This window comes from Oncorhynchus masou, chromosome 12 (genome assembly GCF_036934945.1).
Source record: "Oncorhynchus masou masou isolate Uvic2021 chromosome 12, UVic_Omas_1.1, whole genome shotgun sequence".
In the NCBI taxonomy this organism is placed as follows: domain Eukaryota; kingdom Metazoa; phylum Chordata; class Actinopteri; order Salmoniformes; family Salmonidae; genus Oncorhynchus; species Oncorhynchus masou.
In genome coordinates this window covers 41,031,679-41,059,634 of record NC_088223.1, presented here as the reverse complement: position 1 = coordinate 41,059,634, position 27,956 = coordinate 41,031,679, and the positions used below count along the sequence as shown (strand labels likewise).

General features: G+C 40.7%; 1 protein-coding gene across 1 annotated transcript in view; it reads left to right on the top strand.

Annotated features, from left to right (window-relative positions):
• The first annotated feature begins 7,673 nt into the window (after positions 1-7,673).
• Positions 7,674-27,956, top strand: part of LOC135550099 (dolichyl-diphosphooligosaccharide--protein glycosyltransferase subunit STT3B-like) — an 88,830-nt gene continuing 68,547 nt past the window's right edge. Inside the window, exon 1 of the mRNA XM_064980579.1 lies at positions 7,674-8,139. Within this exon, the coding sequence (XP_064836651.1) occupies positions 7,883-8,139 (257 nt within the window). The 5' untranslated portion in view covers positions 7,674-7,882. The remainder of the gene's footprint in view (positions 8,140-27,956) is intronic.

Here is a 27,956-nt window from a genome sequence, read left to right as displayed (position 1 = left end):
CTGTTAGAATAGGTAGAGCTCAATAGAGTCAATGCGTGCAGGCTCTGGAGCAACGCATGCTGCTTAGCCCATTATACTGTTAAAAGTCCCTGCTTTCATACATAAACATTGAAATAGTTTCCAACTCGATTTGGTAAATTGTCGAGCTTGTATAATAAGAGAACGAAGCTGCTAAAAACGATTCTAAAGAATAGACTAAACATCTGGCTTTGTTATAAACCAATAGGGACAAAAACATCCTGTCTCTGTGTTTTTAACATGCAAGTGATGTTAGTTAAATTATTAGCCTTTTTAAATGATCATTTGGTAAGTCGCTTGCCCTGGCTTTTATGCAGTAGCTTCTTTAGGTTATTGTGCAAGTCAAGGCAAGGCAAGTGGTTAACGCTGGAACTTCATGTGTTTGCTTTTCTGAATCCTCTTGATTTCCAACTAGTGTAACAGATTGTGCCACCAGATAACACTCTGCACTACAATTCACACGCCATCTGCATGAAATTGGAGGCATCGTTAAAAAGCACATTGCAAAATACGGATTTCGCAGAACTGTGGCAAAGAGGGAGGTCATCCGCGACTTGCCTCAGCTTACATAACGAGAAGAAGCACAATTTTGAGTGATTTGAGATGATCGGAGGCCTACTGTGTGAAACCCCGACAAATTGCTTGAGCCGATCGATAGATGTAAAGAATGGTACTTCTACTCCAAAACTCTCAAATACCCATTCATTTGGATGGTATTGTGGTACCACCAGCAGGCCTCTTTATCTTCTCAACCTCAGAGCAGACCCTGCTTGTCCCTTATGAGCCAACAGACAAATAGAGGATCATGACTATTTTCAACCTAATGTTGCTCACCACCGATGACTGTAAATCTTTGTGCTTTGCTCGAGAGTCAAGAGCAAAGGGGGCCTTTTTGCCCCCCCCCTTTTTATGCCTATTTGTGTACACATGTGAGCCATGACAAGTAAGTTATGAACCTCAGATTGCTCACTCAATTTTAAGCCCCCAACCCGCCATCTTGAACGAGAATGGCTTACCAAGAAAAGCTTCCAAAAGGAAGCTGAAGAGCAAAGGCCCAGCTGAACTCCCGCCATCTTGAATCTTCATATGCAAAGCCAGTAAACAACAAACAATGAAAGACAGAGAGGAACAAACATACACTCAAGACTCTCTCTCAGGAGACAGAAGCAAGTGAATCTGCCCTGTCCGGCATCTGGACCCAAAGCAGCTTGTTTTCATCTGTGCTGTGACAATGCAATTGAAACTATCTTCACAGCATTGTATTTTTCATAGATTTTATGGAGGCTAATGTTACTGTTGTGGAATATGCAGGCATTTGTGATGAATGAGAGACACTTTCTCTAGCTGAATTCGACCCTTTGCTCTGAGCTGCAATAATAGCACACTTATGCAGTGGTTTGTCTGTATTACGGACCTAATCCGATTCTGGTCTACCTGCAAGGCATCACACTATCACTCTTTCTTCAATACTGTTCTCTCTTAGTCTATTATTCTTTATCCTGTCTCAGCCTATACAATCTTGCTGCTTTGTTCATTCCTTGAATTCCCCTCTTAAATCTGTGCCTGTCTTTCCCTCCATCCTTCATCTGCTTCTCTTATCCCCTCTTATCTCTCTCTATCCAGGCTCACTGTTAAGCTGGCCCAAGATTCAATTACCCACCAATGTTCTACAATGAATATCCTTCCCATTTTCTATGTGACCCAATGGTCACTTGTTCTGTACATTGACTGTGAAAGTTGATAGTCTCTTATGTGTTCATTGTGCTGTTGTTGTTCTAAGGTATAACACAACAGCACAATGAACATATAAGAGGCTATCAACTTTCACAGTCAGTAACGTATACCACACTGAGGCAACACAGATGTTGCATTGGAGGGAAGTGAGTTTAATAAAATGATTGTTAGATAGGCTATCTATTGAATTATGTTCATATCGTATTTTTCTTTATATCTATTAACATTCAATGTTTCTCAAGATCACTGTTTAAAAAATGATATTCAATGGCCTTGTATTTCATAGAAAAGCCTACTTCATTATTGTTCAGGGTAAAATGCTGTGAAGAGATATTTTCAAGGGCAAGGACTGTGTATTTTGACTTGAAATTATGAACCTAATATAAACATAACAGCCAAGTATGCAACATATACTCGATTCCAGCAAAGTGTCAAGTTATACCTTTTTTTGATTTATTTATATCAGTTGAATATAAAGTGGTATGCATTATAGTAATAAGTACTGTTATAATACCCACATTAGTTTTCCCTCCAGGGATGTAAACTACCCATGAGTCTTTCTTGTCTCATGGAAAATATTGTGATGAATGTGTTTGATTTTGCACAATATTATATCCAATATTATAGCCTTTAAATCACTAAATCTATTGATCTTCAATCAATCGTATGTCACTCAATTAAAGAAACTCACCCATTTTCTCTGTTGATGCCTCCTTATGTAAAATGTGTAGAATAAAAGTTGTAAACTGTACTATCCAGAGAGCTACAGTGCATTCAGAAACTATTCCGATTTTCCCACGTTTTGTCACGTTACAGCCTTATTCTAAAATTGATGAAATACATTTGGTTCCTCATCGATCTACACACAATACCCAATAACAGGTTTTTAGAAAGGTTTGCAAATGTATATCATTTTTAAACAGAAATACCTAATTTACATAAGTATTCAGACCCTTCGTAAGAGACTTGAAATTGAGAGCAGGTGCATCCTGTTTCCATTGATCCTTCTTGAGATGTTTCTACATCTTGGAGTCCACCTGTGGTAAATTCAATTGATTGGACATGATTTGGAAAGGCACACACCTGTCTATATAAGGTCCCACAGTAGACAGTGCATGTCAGAGCAAAAACCAAGGCATGAGGTCAAAGGAATTGCCTGTAGAGCTCCGAGACAGGATTGCGTGGAGGCACAGATCTAGTGAAGGGTACCAAAACATTTCTGCAGCATTGCAGGTCCCCAACAACACAGTGGCCTCCGTCATTCTATAATGGAAGAAGTTTGGAACCACCAAGACTCTTCCTAGAGCTGGCCACCCAGTGAGCAATCTGGGGAGAAGGGCCTTGGTCAGGGAGGTGACCAAGAACATGATGGTCACTCTGATAGAGCTCCAGAGTTCTTCTGTGGAGATGGGAGAACCTACCAGAAGGACAACCATCTCTGCAGTACTCCACCAATCAGGCCTTTATGGTAGAGCGGCCAGACGGAAGCGACTCCTCAGTAAAAGGCCCACTTGAGTTTGCCAAAAGGCACCTAAAGGACTCTCAGATCATTGGAAACAAGATTATCTCGTCTGATGAAACTGAATGCCAAGCATCCAATCTGGAGGAATGGATGTTTTTCGGCGTTAGGGACTGGGAGGGATCGAGGGAAAGATGAACAGAGCAAAGAGAGAGAGAGATCCTTATTTTATTTTAATTTCAAAGTTTTACCCCTTTTTCTCCCCAATTTCGTGGTATCCAATTGTTTTAGTAGCTACTATCTTGTCTCATTGCTACAACTTCCCGTATGGGCTCGGAAGAGACGAAGGTTGAAAGTCATGCGTCCTCCGACACAAACCAACCAAGCCGCACTGCTTCTTAACACAGCGCCATCCAACTCGGAAGCCAGCCGCACCAATGTGTCGGAGGAACCACTGTGCACCTGGCAACCTTGGTTGGTGAGAAGGAGTCGCTGGTCCGCGATGAGACAAGGATTTCCCTACCGGCCAAACCCTCCCTAACCCGGATGACGCTAGGCTAGGCCCCACAGACCTCCCGGTCGCGGCCGGTCACGACAGAGCCTGGGCGCGAACCCAGGGTCTCTGGTGGCGCAGCTGGCCCTGCAGTACAGCGCCCTTAACCACTGCGCCACCCGGGAGGCCCACAGAGAGATCCTTGATGAAAACCTGCTCCAAAGCACTCAGGATCTCAGACTAGGGCGAAGGTTCCCCTTCCAACAGGACAATGAGAATACCCCTCTCCCCACCGATGTGATTACTACTTCTGAGGGTTTAGCGCTTGAGGCAGTCACCTCATTCAAGTACTTGGGAGTATAGCTAGATGGTACACTGTGCTTCTCTGAGCACATATCAAAGTTGCAGGCTAAAGTTAAATCTTTACTTGGCTTCTTCTATCGTCGTCGCTCCTCTTTCACCCCATCTGCCAAATTAACCCTGATTCAGATGACCATCCTACCCATGCTAGATTACGGAGATGTAATTTATAGATCGGAAGGTAAGGGTGCTCTCGAGCAGCTAGATGGACATTACCATTCGGCCATCAGATTTGCCATCAATGCTCCTAATAGGACACATCAGCGGACTCTATACTCCTCTGTAAACTGGTCATCTCTGTATACTTGTCGCAAGACCCACTGGTTGTTGCTTATTTATAAAACCCTCTTAGGCCTCACTCCCCCCTACCTGAGATATCTACTGCAGCCCTCATCCTCCACACACAAAACCCCTTCTGCCAGTCACATTCTGTTAAAGGTCCCCAAAGCACACACATCTCTGGGTCGCTTGTCTTTTCAGTTCGCTGCAGCTAGTGACTGGAACGAGCTGCAACAAACACTCAAACTGAACAATTTTATCTCCATCTCTTCATTCAAAGACTCAATCATGGACACTCTTACTGACAGTTGTGGCTGCTTCGCTTGATGTATTCTTGTTTCTACCTTTTTGCTGTTGTCTGTGCCCAATAATGTTTGTACCATGTTGTGCTGCTGCCATGTCGTGTTGCTACCATGTTGTTGTCATGTTGTGTTGCTGCCATACTTTGTTGTTGTCTTAGGTCTCTCTTTATGTAGTGTTGTGGTGTCTCTCTTGTCGTGATGTGTGTTGTGTTTTATATTTTATATTTTTAATCCCAGCCCCCGTCTGCCTTTTGCCTTTTGGTAGGCCCTCATTGTAAATAAGAATTTGGTCTTAACTGACTTGCCTAGTTAAATAAAGGTTATATAAAATGACCCTAAGTACACAGCCAAGACAATGCAGGAGTGGCTTCGGGAGTCTCTGAATGTCCTTTAGTGGCCCAGCTAGAGCCTGGACTTAAACCTGATCGAACATCTCTGGAGAGACCTGGAAATAGCTGTGCAGCAACGCTCCCCATCCAACCCGACAGAGCTTGAGAGGATCTGCAGAGAAGAAATCAAGAAACTCCCCAAATACAGGTGTGCCAAGCTTGTAGCGTCATACCCAAGAAAACTCAAGGCTGTAATCGCTGGGTCTGAATAGTTATGTAAATGTGATATTTCAGTTTATTAATACGTTTGCAAAAATGTCGCAGAACTGAGGAAACGTATTCAATCAATTTTAGAATAAGGCTGGAACGTAACAAAGCTTGGAAAAAGCCAAGGGGTCTGAATACTTTCCGAATGCACTGTATACCTAAGTTACACAATGATGTCTTTGCTGGGGGACAGATCGTGATGAGAACACATGGCCAGTGGACTTGAAATCACTGGCCACTTTAATAATGGAACACAAGTCACTTCAATAATGCTTACATATTTTCCATTACTCATCTCATATGTATATACTGTGTTCTATTCTACTGTATTTTAGCCTATGCCGCTCCGACATTGCTTGTCCAAATATTTATATATTTTTAATTCCATTTATTTACTTAAGATTTGTATGTATTGTGTGTATTGTTGTGAAATTGTTAGATATTACTGCACTGTTGGAGCTAGAAACACAAGCATTTCATTACACCAGCAATAACATCTGCTAAACATGTGTATGTGGCCAATACAATTTGATTCGATTTGATCTTCATTAATACCCATGCCCCAGCAGAGAACATCCAAGGGCAATAGAAATATGATTTCACATTAAAAATGATTCATCTTCACAATCTTATGGTCTCTCTCTTGTCTACAAGACAAGGCAACCCATTTCATACCTTTTAACCTATCAAAGTCAACTGGGTTAAAAGGTACCTCAAAAATCCTCATAGTTTCTGGAATATTATACCTCATTTTGTTTTTCCAGAACTCAGAGGGCTTTTTTTTGACTACAATGTCCATATATTGTGGGTACACTTCCTGTGAAATAGGCGGGTTTTCACAAGCAGGCTTTAATGTGCTGGGCTTTGCTGTATAAACCCAACTTTTCACCTCATAAATGTTTTATATGGAACAATGGGTCGATATTACATAGAAACAAGATGTTATTTTAACGTAACTGGTTCTCGAAAAACATTGTCCTTGTCAGCCAATTAGTTAGTATTATGTGGGAATCTATATACGCAGAGAGAATTTATGGAAAAACTTTCAAGCAAGGAATATGACACTGTTATTAAAGCTATACCTAGTGGGATAAAAACTTTACTTCAGAATAATGCATATTTTGGAATATCTCCTATTGTAAGCGATATCCAGGTGAATGGCATAGGTCTACTAGATACGAAATTCAACAATCGTTTATTAAGGGATATTTTCTACAGGAAGTCTATTCCCTCTTTGATATTTTGTTGGGCTTCATCATTTGATGTAAACTGGCGCCATACTTGGCTCACTCCACACACATTTATGGTGATCAATAAAGTAAAGGAGATGTCCTTTAAGATTATCCATAGATTCTAATCGTGTAATGGCTTGTTTTCTAAATATATACCTGACGTTACCAGTGAATGCAGTTTTTGTGAACTAGAAACTGAATCTATTGAACATCTATTATGTCATCGTTTACATAGTGAATTGTTCTGGACTGATGTAAAACTATAATATCTTGGCCACAAAATGCATACAACCTTTGACAATTCTAAGTTTGACATATACCACACTGATTCCGCAATTGAACGTGAGTATGTCATAAATCTCTTAATTTTATTAGGAAAAATGTTCATACACAAATCAAAATTTATGAAGAAAAAGCCCCTTTTCTTATTTTTTTAAATCTGATTTGGACATCTATTTAGAGTCATTCAAAAGTATTCAAAACAAAATGCAAAAAAAAATGTATTCGCTACATGTCTGTATTTGAATTGATATAATGTGGATTTTTTGTTTTTGTCTTTTTTGTTCTCTTATTTTTTTGTGGAATCCCCCTGTCTGTTCTGTTTATGTTTCGCTGTTTAATAAAAAAAAACAATACATTTCCATGGTTCCATGTTTGTGATTTTTTTAAATTCTTGTTGCCAAATACTTCATACACAAACAAAAATTCCAAAATTCTATCCCAAAATTACACATTGTTTTGATTGAATTTAATTATCTTGTTAAGACATTATCCCTAGTAAATAACAACTATAATAACATCTTCCTGAATCATTATAATTCGTTTTTTTCAGAGTGAATACAATTGCACTAAAATTGTTTATTTTTTAAATGATTTTATTGATATTTTTTGTATGTTTGAGTATTTTCTTGTTAATACCTGTGTTTTGTTTTGTTAGACGTGTTTGATGTAGCAATGTAAGTTGATTTTTGTATTATGAATAATAAAAAAATAAAAAATACATTTCCAGGGTTTTCAACGTTCTACGTAGGTTCTGATATTCCATTGGTAATCAAATCGGTCTGTTATCATAGTACTTGCGCGGGATTGGTTTTTGAATATCCAACCGCTCAGCAGTCTTTGGCTCCGCCTTGTTGTACCTGTCGTTCTGTGAGAGGCTGTCAGGGTTTTCTATTGTCCCGCCCATTCCCTCCCATCTGATTACATTTTACAAGAGCGTGTGCGATGTAATGGTGGTTGTCACTGACGAATATGAATAAAAAAAGCCGGTGGACACAGTGAAGATAAGGACACTAAATCACTTCAAAAAACCTTGGCCGCTGTACGGGAATAGCGGGAGATAGTGGAGCGTGGCAGGAGGGTGCTCACTACTCTTTCAAACGAGACCGACGCCGCAAACCACGCAGAATATGGCGGAGCAGCACACAGCCACGGACGGCAAGCACAAAGCGTCTCCGAATGCCGGGGGATCGCAGCATGGTAACAGCCGACCCAACGCCGTGGGTGGAGGGGGGAAAGGAGGCCTCTCTGGCGGACTGGCACAGCCAGCGGGGTGGCAGTCCTTACTCTCGTGTACTATTCTTTTTCTGGCCTGGTTGGCAGGCTTCAGTTCTAGACTTTTTGCAGTGATCCGGTTCGAGAGCATCATCCACGAGTTCGATCCATGGTAAGTAACGTTAGCGAACTGCAGTATTAGCTAGCGAGCCAAAGCTAACGTTGGTTGCGTTAGTCAAAGGGATTGCTAAGCGGAGTCACGTTTGCTGCTGTTCTAGATGGGTTGATGCCTAGCTTCATTGACTGTATCTTAATGTCTCGTGATCTGTCTCCCTGACATCATAATGCTGTTTTTGTAGCCAACTTTCATGGCGCACAACCTACCGGTTGTAAAACTTTCCCTGCTTTGCCCGGACGGTCTTTGAAAAATGATGAGCTAGCTAATAACGAACCAGCTAACGTTATAGCTAACACGGGACAACCTGCAAATCAACAATTTGCTCATTGTTATGAATAAGCTGACAGATTGTTAGCCAGCTGAATTAGCTAGGCAAGCAATGTCCTGAAGTCAGAACTTCCTGGACATTTCCTCATGAGGAATAGGCCTAGAACTTTATTTCTTGTCATTCATTCACTCATTATTTTATTCACTCACTCATCAAAGTCGGGTATCCTAGTCAAAGTCGAGGTTATCGTGGTTCCAAGAGAACGGTCAGTGCCACTTCTCACTTTGGGTACAACATTGCCAACTATGTTGATCTGCGTCTCAGGTTTTTAGAGTTTTATTTATAGCCTCAAACATCCGACGTTTGTGGTAATTATCGATACTTTAGCATATACATGCAAGTACAGCTCTTTACAATTTTATTGGCCTCCTAACATGAATATGTGGCCACTGGCCAGCTTGAATATATGGGCACTGCCAATTTATAATACAAATCAAGTTAACGTGACACATTTTATGACAGCAGGATTGAAACCCGGAAGCCAGGGGGTGTCTCCCCTCGGTTTGTTCTTTGTATCTCTACACACAATAGCAGAAGAATCCTATATGTCCAAACGGCTCCCTGCCCTGACATTTTTTTTTAATCAGCATTGCAGTGTCCCATTCAAAAACCACAGCTGATGTACTTTTATTTCATGTTGAGTATTGGCTAATAACCCACACTGTTGTTACTGTAGTGGCACCATTTAAGTATTGGTTAGTAGTGTACATGATTGCACAAGGTGCAATAATGCCCCTACTGATGTGAAACACATGAGTTAATGCATTACCTTTGACGAAGTGCATGTTACTCTGCCTAGGCAGTGTTAGTGTGCACTTCTCTTTTAAAGGGATTTTGGCAATGAGCCCTGTATTTACTTCCCCAAAGTCAGATGCACTTGTGGATACCATTTTTGTCTGTGTCCAGTATGAAGGAAGTTAGAGGTAGTTTCTCAAGCCAATGTAAGGATAGTGACTTGGAGTCTATGGGTATTGGCCTGCATGCTAGGATAAGCAAGGATAATTGGTAGACCCTGGGCTAATGTTGCACTTTTCACACAACTACCATTATTCCTCTCCCACACTAAGTGCCAGACTTTGCCTAGACCTATGTATGTGTCTGTATCAAGTACCTTCAACTATAGTTCCAGAGGACTTACTCAGCAAAATTGCAAGGAGACTCAATGCAGAATTGTGGTGAGCCCCGAAAAACACCCTATGGGCCCTGGTCAAAAGTAGTGCACTATGTCGGGAAAAGGGTGCCATTTGGGACAAGTCCAATGTAACAGGATTGCATTGTTTTGGCATATGTCTGATATGCTGCCTAACGGACTACCTTGGGTGGTCACATGGTTCCCCAGCTTCTCCATGGTAAATGGTTAGCTAGCTGTGTGGTTTACTAGGTAACCTGAGGACGGTGGGAAGATTATTAACCCATCTATCAAGCTCTTCCGGATGTCTTATTTGAAGCAGCGGCTTTTTTGTAACCCTCTTGCTATTCTTAGAGGGTTCATTCAGAGCTTTCCTCAAATCAATTCTCTTGCATGACATCAAGTTTGTGTTGAGCCTTGTTCTGTTTAAAAAAATATATATATATATATGAATGAATGTAGCATCAAAATGCTTGTGATCGATACATCACCAAGAGCATTTTACTCCACAGCGAGAACAGAATGCGGAGATTGGATTTGTCAGCAGTGTGCCAAGCTAATATTGAAATATGCAAACATTGTTTGTGATGGAACAGTGAGTGGCATGACAAGAATGTTATCTTCATCCCTGCTCTCTAAGACCAGGTTATTTAAGATATCGTATAGTCAATTTTATTTGCCTTATCTGGTCCATAGGCTACTGTTTTCAAACACCAGGATACGTCAATCAGTGTCATGTTTCGTCTAGAAGCTCGTCATATTTTTATTGATTGCAGATGCCAAAACATCCCTTGGATCATTTAAACAATTACAGCACATCTCACTTGTCAAGATGCTGCATTGACTGACTGAGGGGATGGCAAGCGCGTAATTGAGCTTACTGAAACTCAAACTACAAGGTTGCAGTCCAAGCGATGGCCTACACACCCTTTTTGGGGAAATGACACCTCTATTGCCAGGCGGCAATCCCTATTCTGCCAGGACAGATGTGCCCAGGTTATATGGGTGAATCACTCGGGCCTTAGGCCACAGCTATACCCTTTCATTACCCTCCATAATGAAGATCTCCTAGGTGGATTAAACTGAAGCAATGCTTCCCGAGCTCTCTAGCAATCTCATGTTGGTGTATAGGCCAGCTGCAGTGAGAGTGGCAGAAGTCATCAGTGATAATTGGTATTACAAAGAGTAGCCTTTAGATCACCCTTCTATCTACTTTTTCTATTTGAAATATGCGACAAAGGTGCTACTTTTCAGATGTCCTCTAAATCACCCCGTCGACGGTGTTTAGTGATTCCCCCCCCCCCCCCATTGCATCATAAGTCATAAATAAAGATGCACCCCGGTGCTCATGTATTGCTTATGACACAGCCTAACGCACAACGTTTTCTTTATACAAATGTATCATGCACATTTAATGGCCTCTGAGCTGTCTAGGTAGAACCTGTTTTCAAGGTCCCCCTTGGCAGCAGACAATATGCCAAATGGAGTTGTTTCGTCAAGCTATTCGATCTCATTATTGGCTTAGTCATCAATGTCTCCCCCCCCCCCATCGTACATGTATCAAAGCAAATTGCTTGAAGCAGGGAGAGTGCAACTCCCCGTGAACAGTTACTCTAATGCGTTATGTGGTGAGGATCTGATTCTGATAGATGCATCTAATAGAGGCTTGGCTGAAGAGTATCCCAAAACCTACGTTTATTCCCTGCAGCATCTCCGCCGCAGCCATCTGTCCAATAGATGATGAAATATGCAGTGCCCGATTTTTAACTGCAGTGGGTGGAAAACTTTGTACAACAAATGTTCAGAATCCCTATAATGCATTGTTTGGAGCACAGGGCAGGAGGCTTGATTTGATGCCCGGCAATGAATTTGGGCCTTGACACTCCTGAATTGAAGACGGGCAGCATTGTGAGATCGCTGTGTGTTTCTGTGAAGCACATTTTCAATGCCAAAGGTGCTGTTCTGGCTTCCGTTAGACTCCATTCCCAGGCATAACCAAATTCATATCACACACCCAATACAGAGGTAATGACCAAATACACACTTTATTCTCCTATTGTCTTTAATCATGGCCCTTGATGCTAGGCTCATGATTATCTTCCATGGGCAGGGGCGTTGGGTGAAGAGATATTGCTGACGTATGCGGTTGTGGCAGCGCGTGTAGGCGCTGAGCTGGCAGGAAGGAGCTTAGAGCTCAGGGGAGCCATCGGGGAACACAAAAAGCCCTGCTGGCATAAACATTTGTTTGTTTTTGGGTTATTCCATTCACATATACACTGCGGAATCTGGCAACCCACTACAAAGCACATGCATTCCTGTTTTTGTTGATTTCTACCTCAACTTCTGTCTCATTGAGTAAGCCTCTTGCTGTTTTTGTTACGAATGCGAATAGTGTTAGAACGGGTTTTGTGGAGTCGTTGCTGTCTGTAGCCAAGAACAAGGTCCTCCCATCCATACAACCCTCATTGCAGTTCATGAGGATGGTCGACGCTATGCACAGCCGGAATGGGGATTGTGGTTGAGTTAATTGCACGGAATTGGCAATCACTGATGTTCCCCCATTGCTATACAAATGTAAATATACATAGGCGTGCCTAATGGTGTGACTCTGAAAGTGTGCTGCGGAGGCTGCCTAACGAGAGCCTCTTCCTGTCAACAGTCCAGATGCCACGCAGTTTCGCCGCGATGGAGGACAACTGTGTGGGGGGGGTTACTGACCTAGTGCAATGGGATAAAACGTATCGCTTTCAAAACATGTATGGAAGTATTCTGCCAAGAAATCCCCAGGCTTGTTTTTCTTTTACATCTTCTCCCTCCGACTACACACACTTGCTGGACTTAACTGCCATTTTAAACGGCTCACAATTGCTGTGCTCCCCTGTCAGTTCTTTCTCCCGCTCTCTGTCTCTCTCTCTGTGTGTGTGTGGTCTTCCTAGGGCTGTGACTCAATTGAATAACAGTGTAACTGACGGTTATGGTTGAAGACCATAATGAAGATGTTAAATTACTTCCCAAACCATTTTAAAAAGGCCTGAAGTCATTTTCAGAATTTGTCTTTTTATTTTTATGTAGATCCACTTTACCTAATAGCTGGAGTGTTTGCTAATGATTAGGCTGGGTTTCTGTATAGCACTTTGTGACATCTGCTGATGTAAAAAAAAAGGGGCTTTATAAGCAATTTTTGCTTACTTTGTCTATTAAATGTTCTACCTCTCTTTCCATCTGTCCTTTTTGATGCTTGAGCAGCTCATTGCTAGATGCGCGGGGTGTTGAGCGCTATAGGCTATGGCACTTTGGCAAAAAAATATTCTATACAATGCACGTTTTCATTGCTTGCTAAAAAAATAAACTGTCTTTAAAGGTTGGATGTGTCTGACTTCATTAATTATTCAACAGCAGTCGACCAAGGTTCTGGCTCTGAGGCCTATGTTCTAATGTTGTGTCAAATGGACAATGGGCCAATCCTCTCCAACCTGGCATGGTATCATTTTGATATGGAATCTCTTCTGATTTAGTCTATAAATTAAGATCAGGTCCTGGCCGATATGCCGTCCTAGATCCTCTCAGAATGATTGCTTAGTTACGGTAGAGCGAGTGCACGCCTGGCTTGTCAATGGGTGGCAGGGTAGCCAAATAAGAATTTGTTCTTAACTGACTTGCCTAGTTAAATAAAGGTGTGCGTATGTATGTATGTAACATTTTTTTTTTTATATGCTTCAACTTTTGTCTCCACCTCGCTTTGGCCTTTTACATCCTGGTGAAGAGAAACTGCAAGAATCTAGGGCATGAATGATGGTCAGAATCTAAGGGACCTAATCTGCTGATGTACAAAAACGCAAGTCCCTCGTTGCCAGGTGATAGGATTTAATTCTCAAGTTGCTCCCTGAGAGGATGGTTTGTATTCGCGCAGTGCTGAATAATTAACCTTGCAGTGGATTTGACGTCCACAACAGCTTTAAAAAAAGTGTCAACTGCGTTTGCCTTTTTATCTGGGATATTGCTCATCTCTCTGGGATGGACTTGATGGGTGGAGGCCTGATTGTGCTAGAAGTTCTGACAGCCATCGGTCGGTGGGGGCAGAAGGGCACCTTCTCTCACTGACAAGAGTCAGCAGTTTCACTATGGGAGAGCGCACCTTCATGGAGTGAGGGGGAAGGAAGCAGAGAAAAAAAGTTGTCTACAGCCATTCAACCAGGCTGGAGGAGGTAGTGGAGGGGTCAAAGAAAATCAATTGTCCAAAAAACTAATTGGCATATCTATGAATTTTTTTTCTTTTCTTTTTTCATTGGGCTGGGAATCCAGTGGGAGTATTTTCCGAAGTTATAAGATTAATATTGAATTTCTTGTAAGGCCGATGGGGTTGCCTAGTTAGAGCAGAGCTGCTTTTAATAAGATCAAGTGTTTAATCTATCTTGGCTGAGCAGTTATTAAAAAAGCTGAGCGCTTAATCGTGTTTTGTTTCAGTCTTTCATCCATTTTCATATTAGCCTACAGCTATTCTGTAACTTCTTACAAACTTGCTTGTGGAAGGCCTTAGGCTGCTGTTTGAGTTTTAAGGTTGATCGACGGACTGTGAATGCAAGGATTATTGTGAAGGTTAGGCCATGGTTTCTCTTCGAAATACCGACGGTATGATTTTTCCATAGTGTTTTTGGGTTGGGGGCAAAAACCACCACTGCTTGTAACTATAAGAAATCTAAGATGTGTCAAATGATATCCAGCTCAGGGCTATAGCTTTGCATTTGGTTTGCCAACTTGCTAGCTTAGTGGCAAGATGTCAATCTTCTTGGTTACAGCAAAGACATTCTAGCCGAAGTACCAGTATCTTTAGCTAACATTCCACTCCTTGTCATTGCAAAGTGACTGGATTTTCTGCCATCTTCAAATATGAACATTTCTATCATTAATGAGCTTGAGGAGTTGATCCTGATTTGATAGCCGTGAGGGTTCTTTCAATCACAAAGATTATGCAAATATGGCTAAGCAACTTTTTTTTTTTTTGTCCAGACTAAACCAGTCCGTGTCAAGTTACCAGGTTACATCTAAATATTGCAATTCCAACCACAACCTCTGTCTTTTGCTTGGCTTTTAAGCCTCAAAATAAAACTTGCCTCTCTTTGAGGCTCCACGTTGTTAATAATGTTATTTCCAACAACCAATGAGCTACTCTGCCGTAAATCCAGCTGCATATTGAACATTGAGATTGCCAAAGAGACTTGCCTTTCAGCAATGACACTGAGTGGAATGTTGGCTAAAGACTCTAGCCTGGGTACCAATTCTATCCCCTCTTGGATCAAGATCCATGTTGCCTAAATTGTTTTGTGTGTCACAATTGTTCTTGTAACAGTATTTTTTTTTTTTTTTTTTTTTTTTAATTTATTGGAATTTCACAATTTTCACCCATATTGAGATGACAGAGCAAAAAGAAACGGCACACACTGACACACACCCGCGTACATGTATACAATCTTCCTCTCCCCGCCATTCTTGCCCCATCCCCGTCATTGCATCTCTCAATACATACATTTTAAATGAACATACAGACAGAAATTAAACACAAGCTCAGTTCAAATAAAGAAGTTAGGTCCAACACAGAACTGTGGTGATCTGTTTCAGAATTACACTGTTTTAGAATGTACATGTCATATTCCAGTGGCACCCATTCAAATAGTATCTTATGCCAATCTTTAAGAGTGGACCCTCTCACTATTCCGCTGTAAGAGGATGTTTTTCCTCGCTGCAAAAGGATGATGTAAAGCAGGGGTGTCAAAGTCAAATGGACGGAGGGCCAAATAAAAAATTTAGCTACAAGCCGAGGGCCGGACTGTTCGAATGTTCATTGAAAAATTTTTAAATGACGCATATAGTCTAGTGAACCTAATTGAACCTACTGAAAACCTAACAAATATATTCCAATATGATCAGATAAATAAAGCAATATTTTCTTATGGCTCTGTCAGTAATCTTTAATTTTCAACAGACACAAAAGACAAATTTCCTTTATATAAAAATCCCCATAACATGAACATTAAATGAAAGAAACCGGTATTCAAGGCACCATCAGTAGCCTATATTTTCTATTTTAGCAAAAGTGGGCTAAATTTACTTCAAAGAAAAAAACAATAATAGCAATTTTCTATCATCCACTCAACTGAAATATTTTTAAAATATAATTGGATTGAAATACAATAAAATAAAGTGCAAAAATCTATTAATCAAAAACAACACTTTGTTTAAGGAGAAGTAACATGCAGTGAAAACAAATATTAAACTTTAACTTTTAAACTTGAACTGAGTAAAAACTCTAAATATGTGATTGCACAGTAATGTTCACTTGTTTGAGGTTGAGGGTGATACTTGGTGGTGTCCCATCTTTTCCACAAGTTCATCAATGTTCTAAGGCTCTGAGCTGAGGAAATCATGCAGTTTTTTGATGAAATCCCCTCCGTAAATGGCCGGGCTGATTTAGCGATCTCTTCTGCCAAAATAAAACTGGCCTTGACAGCAGCCTGGCCTTGTGATTTGGCTTTTTTGAACAGAGCCTGTCGAGATTTGAGGCCTCGTTTTAATTCCTCTGCCTTTTGTAGCCTTTGTTCCATGTCCATATTCTTGTTTTTGTCCGCGTGTTTCGTTTCATAATGTCGTCTCAGATTATACTCTTTCAGTACCGCCACACTTTCTCCACACAGAAGACACACAGGTTTTCCAGCTACCTCCGTGAACATATACTCCGACTCCCACCTTGTTTGAAACCCCCGGTTCTCAGTGTCCACCTTCCGTTTTGCCATTTTTGATGGGTATCTGAAAGTTAATTTTACTGTGATGCTGACGACTGCTGTGCCAATAAATATTGAAATGAAGCAGCCTACTGCTCGGTGCGTCACCGTTGCATTGTGGGAAATGTAGTATTGGTGCGTGTAAAAGATCTGCGGGCTGCCGGCTTGCTGCGGTCTGCGGGCCGGTTCTAATAATAAATCAAGATCATCCCAGGGGCCGTAAAAACCTTCTCGCGGGCCGGATGTGGCCCGCGGGCCTTGACTCTGACATATGTGATGTAAAGCCTCCTTTTACCCATAGGGGAGACCTGACAGTAAAGAACCCCCCCCTGAAAAAAATCCAGAAGACTAGACCAGTCATTGCTAAAGATTTGGTACATGACTGTAAACAATGTGTGAGGGTGCCTATATCAGTCTTACATTTTAAGACACTGAGGTGAGGAGGAAGAGGGTCTGAAAGCATGTCTGTGATTTGGGGTTATATGCAATCTGTGTATTAACTGGATTGCTCTGGTACGGATGCAAAAACTATCTGTAAATCTCCAAATGTCCTCCCACATCTCTTCGTCAATAGTAACAGACAATTCTTTCTCCCACACTCGTTTCACCCTCTGTCAACAGTAGAAAAGGACCTCAAAATACACTTTAGACATTTTCCTTTGTGGGGGAAAAAAAGCATTCTTTCAATGACTGACACATCAGGGTTGTCAATCAAGGTGGTGCTCTTCAAAATATGTCTTACTTGAAGAAAGCAGGAAAAAGTCCTGCTTTGGGAGTCGATATTTCTCAACCATCTGCTCAAATGACAATCTTATCAGCAAATAAACCATTTAGTCTGCGTATGCCCCTATTAAGTCAAAAGTTAAAAGCCAACATCCAGCAATCCTGGACCAAAATCGGGGTTGTTAAGAATTGGGGTAAGAGCAAAGGTTAGTTTGGACCTTCCCAAAAAACATTGAACTTACCTCCATGATTTGAGTGTGTTAAGCATAATGGGGTAATTGCAGTGATCCTTTAGACTTGAAACTTCTGAAAAATAAAAGATCCTGTAAGGTGTATTTTGAAGAAGTCTCAATGTCCAAACGAATAGAGGAGTCATTTGTGATCCAGTCAGAAATATAACAGGTGGGCGCACCACTGATAAAGCCTACTATTAGGCAGATTCCCCCCCCCCCCACCCCCAGAGCCTGGCAGCTGCAAAACTGCAATCTTAAGTCTGCTTGCATTTACTCCACATGAGGAAACTTAGCCAGCGAATTACATCTTTTGCTACCTTATTGAAGAGTCAGACTGGGATCATTTGGATTGGGTGAAGTAGTCTAGGTAAAATGTTCATTTTCAAGAGGGATATTCTACCCAACCATGAAATCAGAAGAGATCCTGTGTTATTGTATCAAACAAGGGAACAAAATTGGCTTTGTACATTTGCTGGAATTTAGGAGTTACAAATATCCCCAGATACGTAAAACCAGAGGGAGACCATTTTTTAAAGGAAAGGTGGGGTAGAGGTAATGGGTACAGAATGAAGGCTACCAAGTGGCACAGCCTCTGATTTTAGTTAAGTTAATCTTGTAGCCTGAGAATTCACTGAATCATTTAATATTAACAAGAGATGTAATTGAAGTCTCGGGTCTAGAGATGAATATCCGAGTATCCTCAGTGGACAAGCTTATTTTATGACGAACGTTACAAATGAGCAGGCCCTGTATAGCAGGCATTACGCCGATGGCCTCAGTCAGTGTTTCCATAGCGAGTGCAAATAGGAGAGGGGACAAAAGGCGGCCATGTCCGGTAACTCTGTGTGCAGAGAAGCTATTTGACCGTAGCCCATTAGTAAGGACAGCAGCCTGAGGGTCATCATATAAAACTTAAACACATTTTATTAAGTTGTCCCCCTAGACCAAATTTAGTCAGAGCAAAGAATGGGTAGGACCACTCCACACGGTCAAATGCTTTCTCAGCATCTAGAGAGCACCATACCATACATAGCACTTCGCTGATGGGCTTGAATAACATTTTACGAAGCCGCCTGACATTGTTGCATGACTTACGGCCCTTAATGAGGGCCTATTACTGTAACTCCGGTAGATCAACATCTGAAAAATAGCACACTTGGTAGTGTGTACAGTTGCTCGACCAGTTGGCGAAAGCCAACCTCGCTCACGACAGAACGGTTGATTGTCAAGGGCAATGAAGTCCATTATCTTGGCTTTAATGAATTTTGCCTTTTGAGTTGTCTCGCTGAAATTTTCTTACCCTTTTCAAATGACTGTTTGACTTTTGACTGCTCGATCCACACAGCAGACATTGTGTGGGCAAAATTTTACGTGGCATCATTACGTCGTGTACCTACATTTTATATGGGTATGCACGGTTGCTTTGACCTCTGCTTTTAACATCAGCGTTAAACTAGGCATTTTTTATCTAATATCTACCGATATAGTATATTGTGCATCCCTAGTTATCCGTCATCCTTTGAATCACCAGGTCCATTGCGCCTGGATCCGCAATGATGTTAGCTTCGCTAACTGTAGTTAGCTCCTCCTGAACAGCTACAGGGGTGGCGGTTTTGGTCGAGTTCTTAGTAGTTCTGCTGTCGGAAATTTGAGTGATAGCCGTCCAGACTAATTGTAGGCAAGAAAATGAATATAAACATAAATTAATGAATGCTACGGGAGCTCGCTGAAAGTGTTATCCTTACGGCGCCATTTTGTCCCACCGCCACTTTTTAAAATTGTATTTATTTTGTCGCTTTTCTATTATACAGTGTATTTGGAAAGTATACAGACCCCTTCCCCTTTTCCACATTTTATGTTACAGCTTTATTGTAAGATGGATTCAATAGTTTTCCCTCATCAATCTATACACAATACTCTCTAACGTTGACGTGAAAAGAGGTTTTTAGATATTCTAGCAAATTTATGAAACATTTAACAGGCCTTTTTATTTACATACAGTATTCAGACTTTTGCTATGAGACCAGAAATTGAGCGCAGACGCATCCTGTTTCCATTGATCAGCCTTGATGTTTCTACAACTTTATTGGAGTCCACCTGTGGTAAATGAAATTGTTTGGACATGATTTGGAAAGGCACACACCTGTCTATATAAGGTCCCAGCTAGTAGTGTCACACCCAAGAGAACTTGGCAGTAATCACTGCCAAAGGTGCTTCAATAAAGTACTGACTAAAGTGTCTGAATGCTTTATTTAATACATTTGTGTGGGGTTTTGTGTGTAGATTGGGGTGGCAATTACACATCTTTTAGAATAAGGCTGTAACATAAAAATGTGGAAGAAGTCAAGGGGTCTGAATAATTTCCAAATGCACTGTTTCTTTGAAATGGCGTCCCTCGTGTGCACTTCCAGTAATACCATATACCCTGGTATGGTACAGAAACGGTATGACCGTATGAAAATCTGGATTCCGCCCTAGTGACTGGTGGATTTTGCTAGCAAATTAGCTCACTGATTCTCTGGGGTTGTTGATAGGCCCTTTGGCTGGTTCCCTGACAAGCTGATTGGCCAGCTGGCTGCTTGGCATATCTGGTCCTGCCGCCCGAGGTATGGCAGAGGCAGGGAGATTTTTATGGGGGCTGATGTACTATGTTCTCTAGAGATGGGTACCGTCTCAGTTTCTGCTGCTGTCTGTATGCACACAGTATCCTCTTGGCACGGCTATAGAGGTGCCTTGCCCATTTTAGCTCTGCCACTGCCTCGTGTTCAGTCCAACCGCCGCTACTGTTCAAGTAGTGTGTTCCAGTTCCTTCCCAAATGCATTGAACAGAGATGGCTTTATAGAATGTCGCTGTCACGTCTTTGTTTCAGGTTGACAAAACATTGACAGACACTCAAGGACATGGTCACCCAGGATAGTCATCAGCCCTCATAGGACATCCAGATGGAAGGAGAGGTAGAGGGCAGTGAGTAAAGGATGATGGGAACGGGAGGGAGGGGTGTGCTTGACATTCACCTTCCAGACTTCAGAGGTGAAAGGAAATGGGAGTCCGAGCAAAACAATTATCACTAGCAACGAATTACCACTGAAGACGAGCCCCTCAAATCCACAAGAGGCTATTTAATATCCAATTTGAATGTTTTGTTTGATTTTAATAGCCTTCCTTCAATGATATCACTTATGCTGTTCACTACATTTTACAATAGGTTAGTTCTGACTGCTGTATAAAATGTATATCTCCTTTTTGATATTCACCGGCTTCTTTCTTGGTGTTTGCAATTGTGTAGGTTTAATCAGTGCCCTGAACTGCCACATTTCATCCTGTCCTTTTGAAAAGCAAACAGAAAGTAAATTGTCTCCTTGTGACTTGCTCCTAATGACTGTCAGTGCCACAGATCTTCTATAGCAGTGGTTCCCAAACTTTTTAGTCCTGTACCCCTTCAAACATTCAACCTCCAGCTGTGTACCCCCTCTAGCATCAGGGTCAGCGTGCTCTATAATGTTTTGACGTCATTGTAAGCCTGCAACACACACACACACACACACACACACACACACACACACACTAGACAATACATTTATTAAATATAAGATGGAGTGAGTTTGTCACAACCTGGCTTGTGGGAAGTGACAGCTCTTATAGGACCAGGGCATAATAATAATAATAACAATTTTGCTCTTTTATTTAACCATCTTACATATAAAACCTGATTTGTTAATCGAAAATGGTGAATAATTCACCACAGGTTAATGAGAAGGTTGTGATTGAAAGGATGCACATAACTGCAATGTTGTATTGGAGAGTCTCCATCTTAAATCTTTTTCCACAGTCTTTGCCTGGTATTTAGTGTTCATGTTAGTGAGGGCCGAGAATCCACTCTCACATAGGTACATGGTTGCAAAGGGCATCAGTGTCTTAACAGTGCGATTTGCCAAGGCAGGATATTCTTAATGCAGCCCAATCCAGAAATTTGTCAGTGGCTTCTGATTTAAATTTTCACAAGACCGCTTGTTGCAATTTCAATGAGGCTCTTGTTCAGATATCGGTAAGTGGACTGGAGGCAGGGCATGAAAGGGATAACGAATCCAGTTCATCTGTTTCGGGAAAGTACCTGCATAATTGCGCACTTAACTCCGGTGCTTTGCCTAATCCCATTTGACGTTGTCCGTAAGCTTAAGTTCAGTTGCACACAAATCAATAATGGAAAGACCTGTGTATTGTCCTTGGTAATGCAGACACATTAGCTCCAACTTCTTAATCATAGCCTCAATTTTGTCCCGCACATTGAATATTTTTTTTATTTGACCTTTTTATTTACAGGTTTTTTTTTCTCATTAAGATAATCTCTTTTCCAAGAGAGACCAGGTTCAATAGCAGCAGAGGGAACGTTTCACTAACAACATTAAACAAAACTATAAACACACATACGGTACAACACATTTTACATTAACACACATCTTGACTAAAAACAGCTGGCCTAAAAACAATTACACTCTTCTATAATATTATATATCACTCCACCAACGAAACTAGATCCCATTTTAAAATGTTCAGGAGAGAATTCCAGGACCACGGTGCTAAGTAACTAAAACTATTTCTACCATGACCTGTTCTCATTTTTGGTACTGTTAGAAGCAAATCAGAATGGGACTGTAATTGATATTTATTTTACTGACCTGACTAAAAAAGAACAGAGAATGGCATTTGACCCGACATGGCCTTAAATCAGTGTATACCAGTGTTTAAGCCTACGCAAGGTCAGTGATGACCAGCCAACAGCGCTGTAGAGATCACAATTATCTATCTAATAGACAGTAATGTACATCGTACCAGCTCCTTCCTGGCCTCAAAAGAAAAACATGCCTTATGCCGGTAATGAAATCGTATTTTCAGCTTGAGCTTCCTCAAGTTCTCTACATGCACAGTGAAGCTCACCCACAACCAAATATTTGTACACTTTAACTTGCCCTATAGTAACATGCCTGGCATTTGAAAATACCATGCATTTTGTTTTACCTGAATTTAGAATCAGCTTTAAATCACACGGATTCTGTTGTATGTTGAATGCTCTTTGGGCGTTTTCAAAAGCTAAAGATAATACTGTTCTTTATTCAAGTGGTAGTAGTTTATCTGCATAAAAATGAACATCCACTGTTTCAATAAGATCCCCAATGTTGTTGATATACAAAATTAACTGTGGGCCTAAAATAGAACCTTGCGGAACACCTGAGCACACCTCTATGGACTCAGATTTACAACCATCCGCCATTACCCATTGTGTACGATTTTGATTGGTTTATAAATTACCTATCTAGAGCATGACCAGTAATTCCACAACATTTTAACCTTTGCACTAACACAGCATGGTCCACAGTGTCAAAGGCCTTCGACAAATCAATAAACAGACACCCAATCTAACTTCTTATCAAGAGCACAGTGGATGTCATTTAAAACCTTGAATGTTGCTGAAACAGTGCTGTGGCCTGACCTAAAACCTGATTGCATTCCACTTAAGATGCTTTCTTGGAAGTAGGTCTTTAGCTGCCTACTAAGGACTCAAGTACCTTTTGACAGTACAGACAATTTTGATATGTGTCAATAGTTGTCAAGTAGCGAGGGATCTCCACCTTTTCAGTAGAGGCAGTACAAATGCAGAATACCATAACTTGGGGATTTCCTTTACATCAAGCATAAGGTTAAAAATACATGTTAAGGGGGAGCAATGATGTCTGCAGCTAGGTATAAGAGGCGGGGGTCTAGTTCATCAGGGCCAGGGGATTTTTAAATCAATTTCTTTCAGGGCTTTACACAATTCTGAAACAGAAGGATGAAAAGGAGAACCTGGCGAAGGAGTGCACAGGGGTGTCAGGTAAATTTATAGGGGGCTCAATTATACCTTTTGACCTTTTCAAATAAACTGCCTGCATCTAAAGAATGCTGGTTCAAGGCTTTCAGAATGGAGGTTCTCTCAGTTGCAATCTGTGTCGACCAACAATTCTTTAGGAAGCTGTATCTTTTCTGCACTCCAAACCTTTCACTACTTGCCTAAATTTGGCTGGATTATTAAAATTGTGTTTAGTAGATTTCAGGTAGTGGGCTGCTTTCATTTTACGGATCATTGCCACACCCATATTTCAAAGACGTTTAACCTGTTATAGCTGCAATCCCGATACAGGGATCGATATGACACCTACCAGTGAAAATAGAGGGCTCCAAAATTCAAACCACAGAAATCTCATAATTACAATTCCTAAAACATACATGTGTCTTATATCATTTTAAATCTTTTTTCGTTGTTAATCCCACCAATGTGTCCGATTTCAAATAGGCTTTTCAGCGAAAGTACTACAAACGATTGTTAGGTCTCCACCAAACCACAATAAGCACAGCTATTTTCCAGCAAAATATAGCCTTCACAAAAACCAGAAATAAAGAAAATTAATCACTAACCTTGAAATATATTCATCAGATGACACTCATAGGACTTCATGTCACACAATACATGCATGTATTGTTTGATAAAGTTCATATTTATATAAAAGAAATCTGAGTTTACATTGGCGCGTCAGATTCATTAGCCACATCATTCAACAGAAATACTCATCATAAATGTAGATGATAATATAGTTATACACTTGGAATTATAGATATACCTCTCCTTAATGCAACCGCTGTGTCAGATTAAAAAAAAAAAAAAAACTTTACGGAAAAAGAAATGCATGCAATAATCTGAGACGGCGCTCAATTTAAAAACACCACAGCCGCAAAAATGGCGTCAACATAAACAAGAAATGACATGATAAATATTCCCTTTTGATCTTAATCAGAAAGCACTCCAGGAATCCCAGGTCCACAAATGTTTGTTTTTGTTCGAAAATGTTCGTTATTTATGTCCAAATACCTTCTTTTGTTAGAGCGTTTGGTATACATGTCCAAACGCTAATTCTGGTCAGCATTATATCGGACAAAAACTTTTAAAAAAAAGTGATATTACCGGTCGAAGAAACATTTCAAACTAAGTACAGAATCAATCATTAGGATGTTTTTAACATATAGCGTCAAAGTTCCAACCGGAGTATTCTTTCTTGTCTTCGTGAGCAATGGAACGCAAGTGACTACCATGAGGAAAAAGTGGGATCACAAAATAGCTGCTTGATGGACAGCTGATATATTCTGCTCTCATTCACTCCCACAACAACATAGAAGCCCCATTATAGTATCTATTGATGGTTGACATCTAGTGGAACCCCTAGGCAGTGCAACATCATTCATATCTTAAGGGGATTTCATTGGACTCTGAATACATACAAGCTCAGATTTCTGACTTCCTGTTTTGATTTCAACTCAGGATTTTGCCTGCCAATATGAGTTCTGTTATACTCAGACATCATTCAAACAGTTTTAGAAACTCCAGAGTATTTTCTGTCCAATACTAATAATAATATGCAAATATTAGCAACAATGACTGAGGAGCAGGCCGTTTGATATGGGCGCCTTTTCATCCAAACTACTCAATACTGCCTCTGCAGCCATAAAAAGTTAGCCTTCCAATCATCTACCAAACCAGACCCTCTTGCTTTAGACCACAGCATTTTGTTCCCTTGTGATTTTTGTAAGTTCCTTAGTAAACCAAGGGTTGTCTCTGCCCTTAATCCTGAATTTTTAAAAAGGGGCAAGCCTATTGCATACATCCTGGAATGCGTTGCGGAAGTAAGAAAAGGCTTGTTCAATATCGGGGATTAATCCCATTCCATTCAATGCTAGATACATCATGTAAAAAACCTTGAATATCAAGCCACTTCCAGTTTCTTTTCGTATTAACACGTGGAGAATTGACATATTACCGTCTCTCACACAGGCAATAGCGCCGTGATCACTTATGTCATTTGCAAAAATACCAGAAGCATTAACTTCTTGGCGCTACCCATCCCGTCATCAACAACCGCTGAATTGCAGAGCGCCACATTCAAATAACATTACTAAAAATATTTATATTCATGAAATCACAAGTGCAAAATAGCAAAACACAGCTTATCTTTTTGTTAATCCACCTGTCGTGTCAGATTTAGAAAATATGCTTTACAGCGAAAGCAATCCAAGCGTTTAAGTTTATCGACCACTAGACAAAACATTATGAACACCTAGCATCAAAGTAGCTTGGTCACAAATCAGAAAAGCAATACATTTAATCGCTAACCTTTGATCATCAGATGTTTTCCCTCACGAGACTCCCAGTTACACAATAAATGTTCCTTTTGTTCCATAAAGATGATTTTTATATCCAAAATACCTATTTGTTTGTCCCGTTATGTTCAGAAATCCACAGGCTTGAGAGGTCATGACAATTCAGACACAAATTCCAAATAGTATCCGTAATGTCCACAGAAACATGTCAAACGTTTTCTTATCAATCGTCAGGTTGTTTTTAAAATGTATATAATCGATAATATATCAACTGAGACTGTCTTTTTCAGTAGGAGAGAGAGACAATGGCTGCCCAAGCTCTGTTGCGCAAGCAAAACTAATGCGAACACATGACGCGATATCTTTCTTGCTCATTTTTCAAAATAAAAACCTGAAACTATGTCTAAAGACTGACACCTTGAGGAAGCGATAGGAAAAGGAATCTGGTTGATATCCCTTTAAATTGATCGAAGGCAGGCTATGGAACATGGAGCTTTCAAAATAGAAGCCACTTCCTGGTTTGATTTTCCTCCAGGTTTTCGTCTGCAATATCAGTTCTGTTATACTCAGACAATATTTTGACAGTTTTGGAAACTTTTACTGTTTTCTATCCTAATCTGTCAATTATATGCACATTCTAGCATATGGGCCTGAGAAATAGGCCGTTTACTTTGGGAACGTTATTTTTCCAAACATAAAAATAGTAACCCCAAGCTGAAAGAGGTTAAAATGATGAATATAGGTTAAGATCAAATCAAAGAGGATTTCAGAGGATATTTTATATTCAACCTAGTTACACTGTTGACAATCTGGGTGAGATTGTATGTATTGCACAGAATTTTAAGTTGATCAGAGCTAGATGCTAGAAAGTCCTGATTCAGATCACCCATCAGGACAAACTCAGAATTTACATTCTGTGATGGCAATTTGAAAATACAATCCAGGGAGCCAACAGTATCAGATGGTCTATAACAACAAGATACAACCATATTTAAAGATGAGCCAAGGTTCAAAGACCGATATTCAAATTGCTTAGGTTTAGTAACAGAAGTCAGAACGACCACCGAGAACTTGTCTTCCACATATACAGCAACACCACCACCCTGAGATTTACGATCTGTACGAAAAACATTGTAACCATTTATGCCAATATTTTTGTCTGTAATAGATTTTTTTAAAGCCAGGTTTCAGAAATCATAAATACACCCGGGTCGGCAGTTTTTATCCATATAATCACAAACTGTCAAGCTTCGGCAGACTTCTTACATTCACATGCAAAAACTTCAGGCCACTCTGATTACTTAATTCGGGCAGGGGTAAGAATGTCAGGACCTGGATTAGACTGGACATTTCCAGACAAAAGAAGCAGCAAGATAATGGCAAGTCTACATTGAGGGTTACAACATTTGGAGTTACAGACGGCACTTGAGCAAGAATCCATAGTCACCAGAGTCTCTAACACCACATATTTCAGGAGATATGTAAAGTCCAGAGACCATGGTTAAGTACCAAGAGAACAGTCCTGACATGTAAGCGCAAGAGTCCGATTTCTCCCATATTGTTCGGGAGAAATGTGCATAATTCTCATGTGCATTTCTGGAGCAAGCGTGGGGTTTCTCACAATACTCGAGGGAGAAACAATCATATATTTCCCCATTCACAGTGCAACAGGCTCTAAAAGTATCGCCAACATTGTAAAAGCCAAGGGTAGACACCAGCAAAATGAACAACGGCATCATGTTTGTTAAATGCCCTAAAAGTCACTAATCAAATAATTCAATCGCTGATCAAAAAAAAAATCTGCAATGTAGATGAGCAAAGGTCTAGGGGGAGCGAGAGAAAGTGGTGAGGGCATCTCTACAATAATGGGAGAGACAGACCAAGGCAGGCGGGGAGCAGACAGGCCGAGAGCTCTGGTCAACAGAGCACATGGATCCTTGGTCAGCAGGATCATTGAGTGCTCATGTATCTAGAGCACATTAAATTAGAGTCACTGTAGTCCTAGATTCAGATCATTCAGGTGAGGAAAAAACATCACCCAGATAAGCCAGTCGTGTGAGGAACTTGTCATCATGAATGTGGTCAGACAAGTGAAAATGTTCAGTAAAAACTTTAAGCTTGTCTCTCAATTCCCAAGAATGTGTAAATACTTTGCTGCCTGATAACCAGTATGTTGTGAAATCGTTACATGGTCGCTGCCCATATCATTGCGTAGTGCAGAAAATACACAAGCGTTCAGGGGCCTTGCTTTAACAAAGTTAACCATTTTCACTATAGAGTCTTTCAAACTGTCAGGCATTCCATTGTCAGCAAGAGCCTCTCGGTGGATGCTGCAGTGTACCTAAGTGGCGTCGGGAGCAACTGCTTGCGTTACCACTCCACTATGTCTCCCTGTCATGGCTTTTGGGCCATCAGTACAGATACCAACACATCTTGA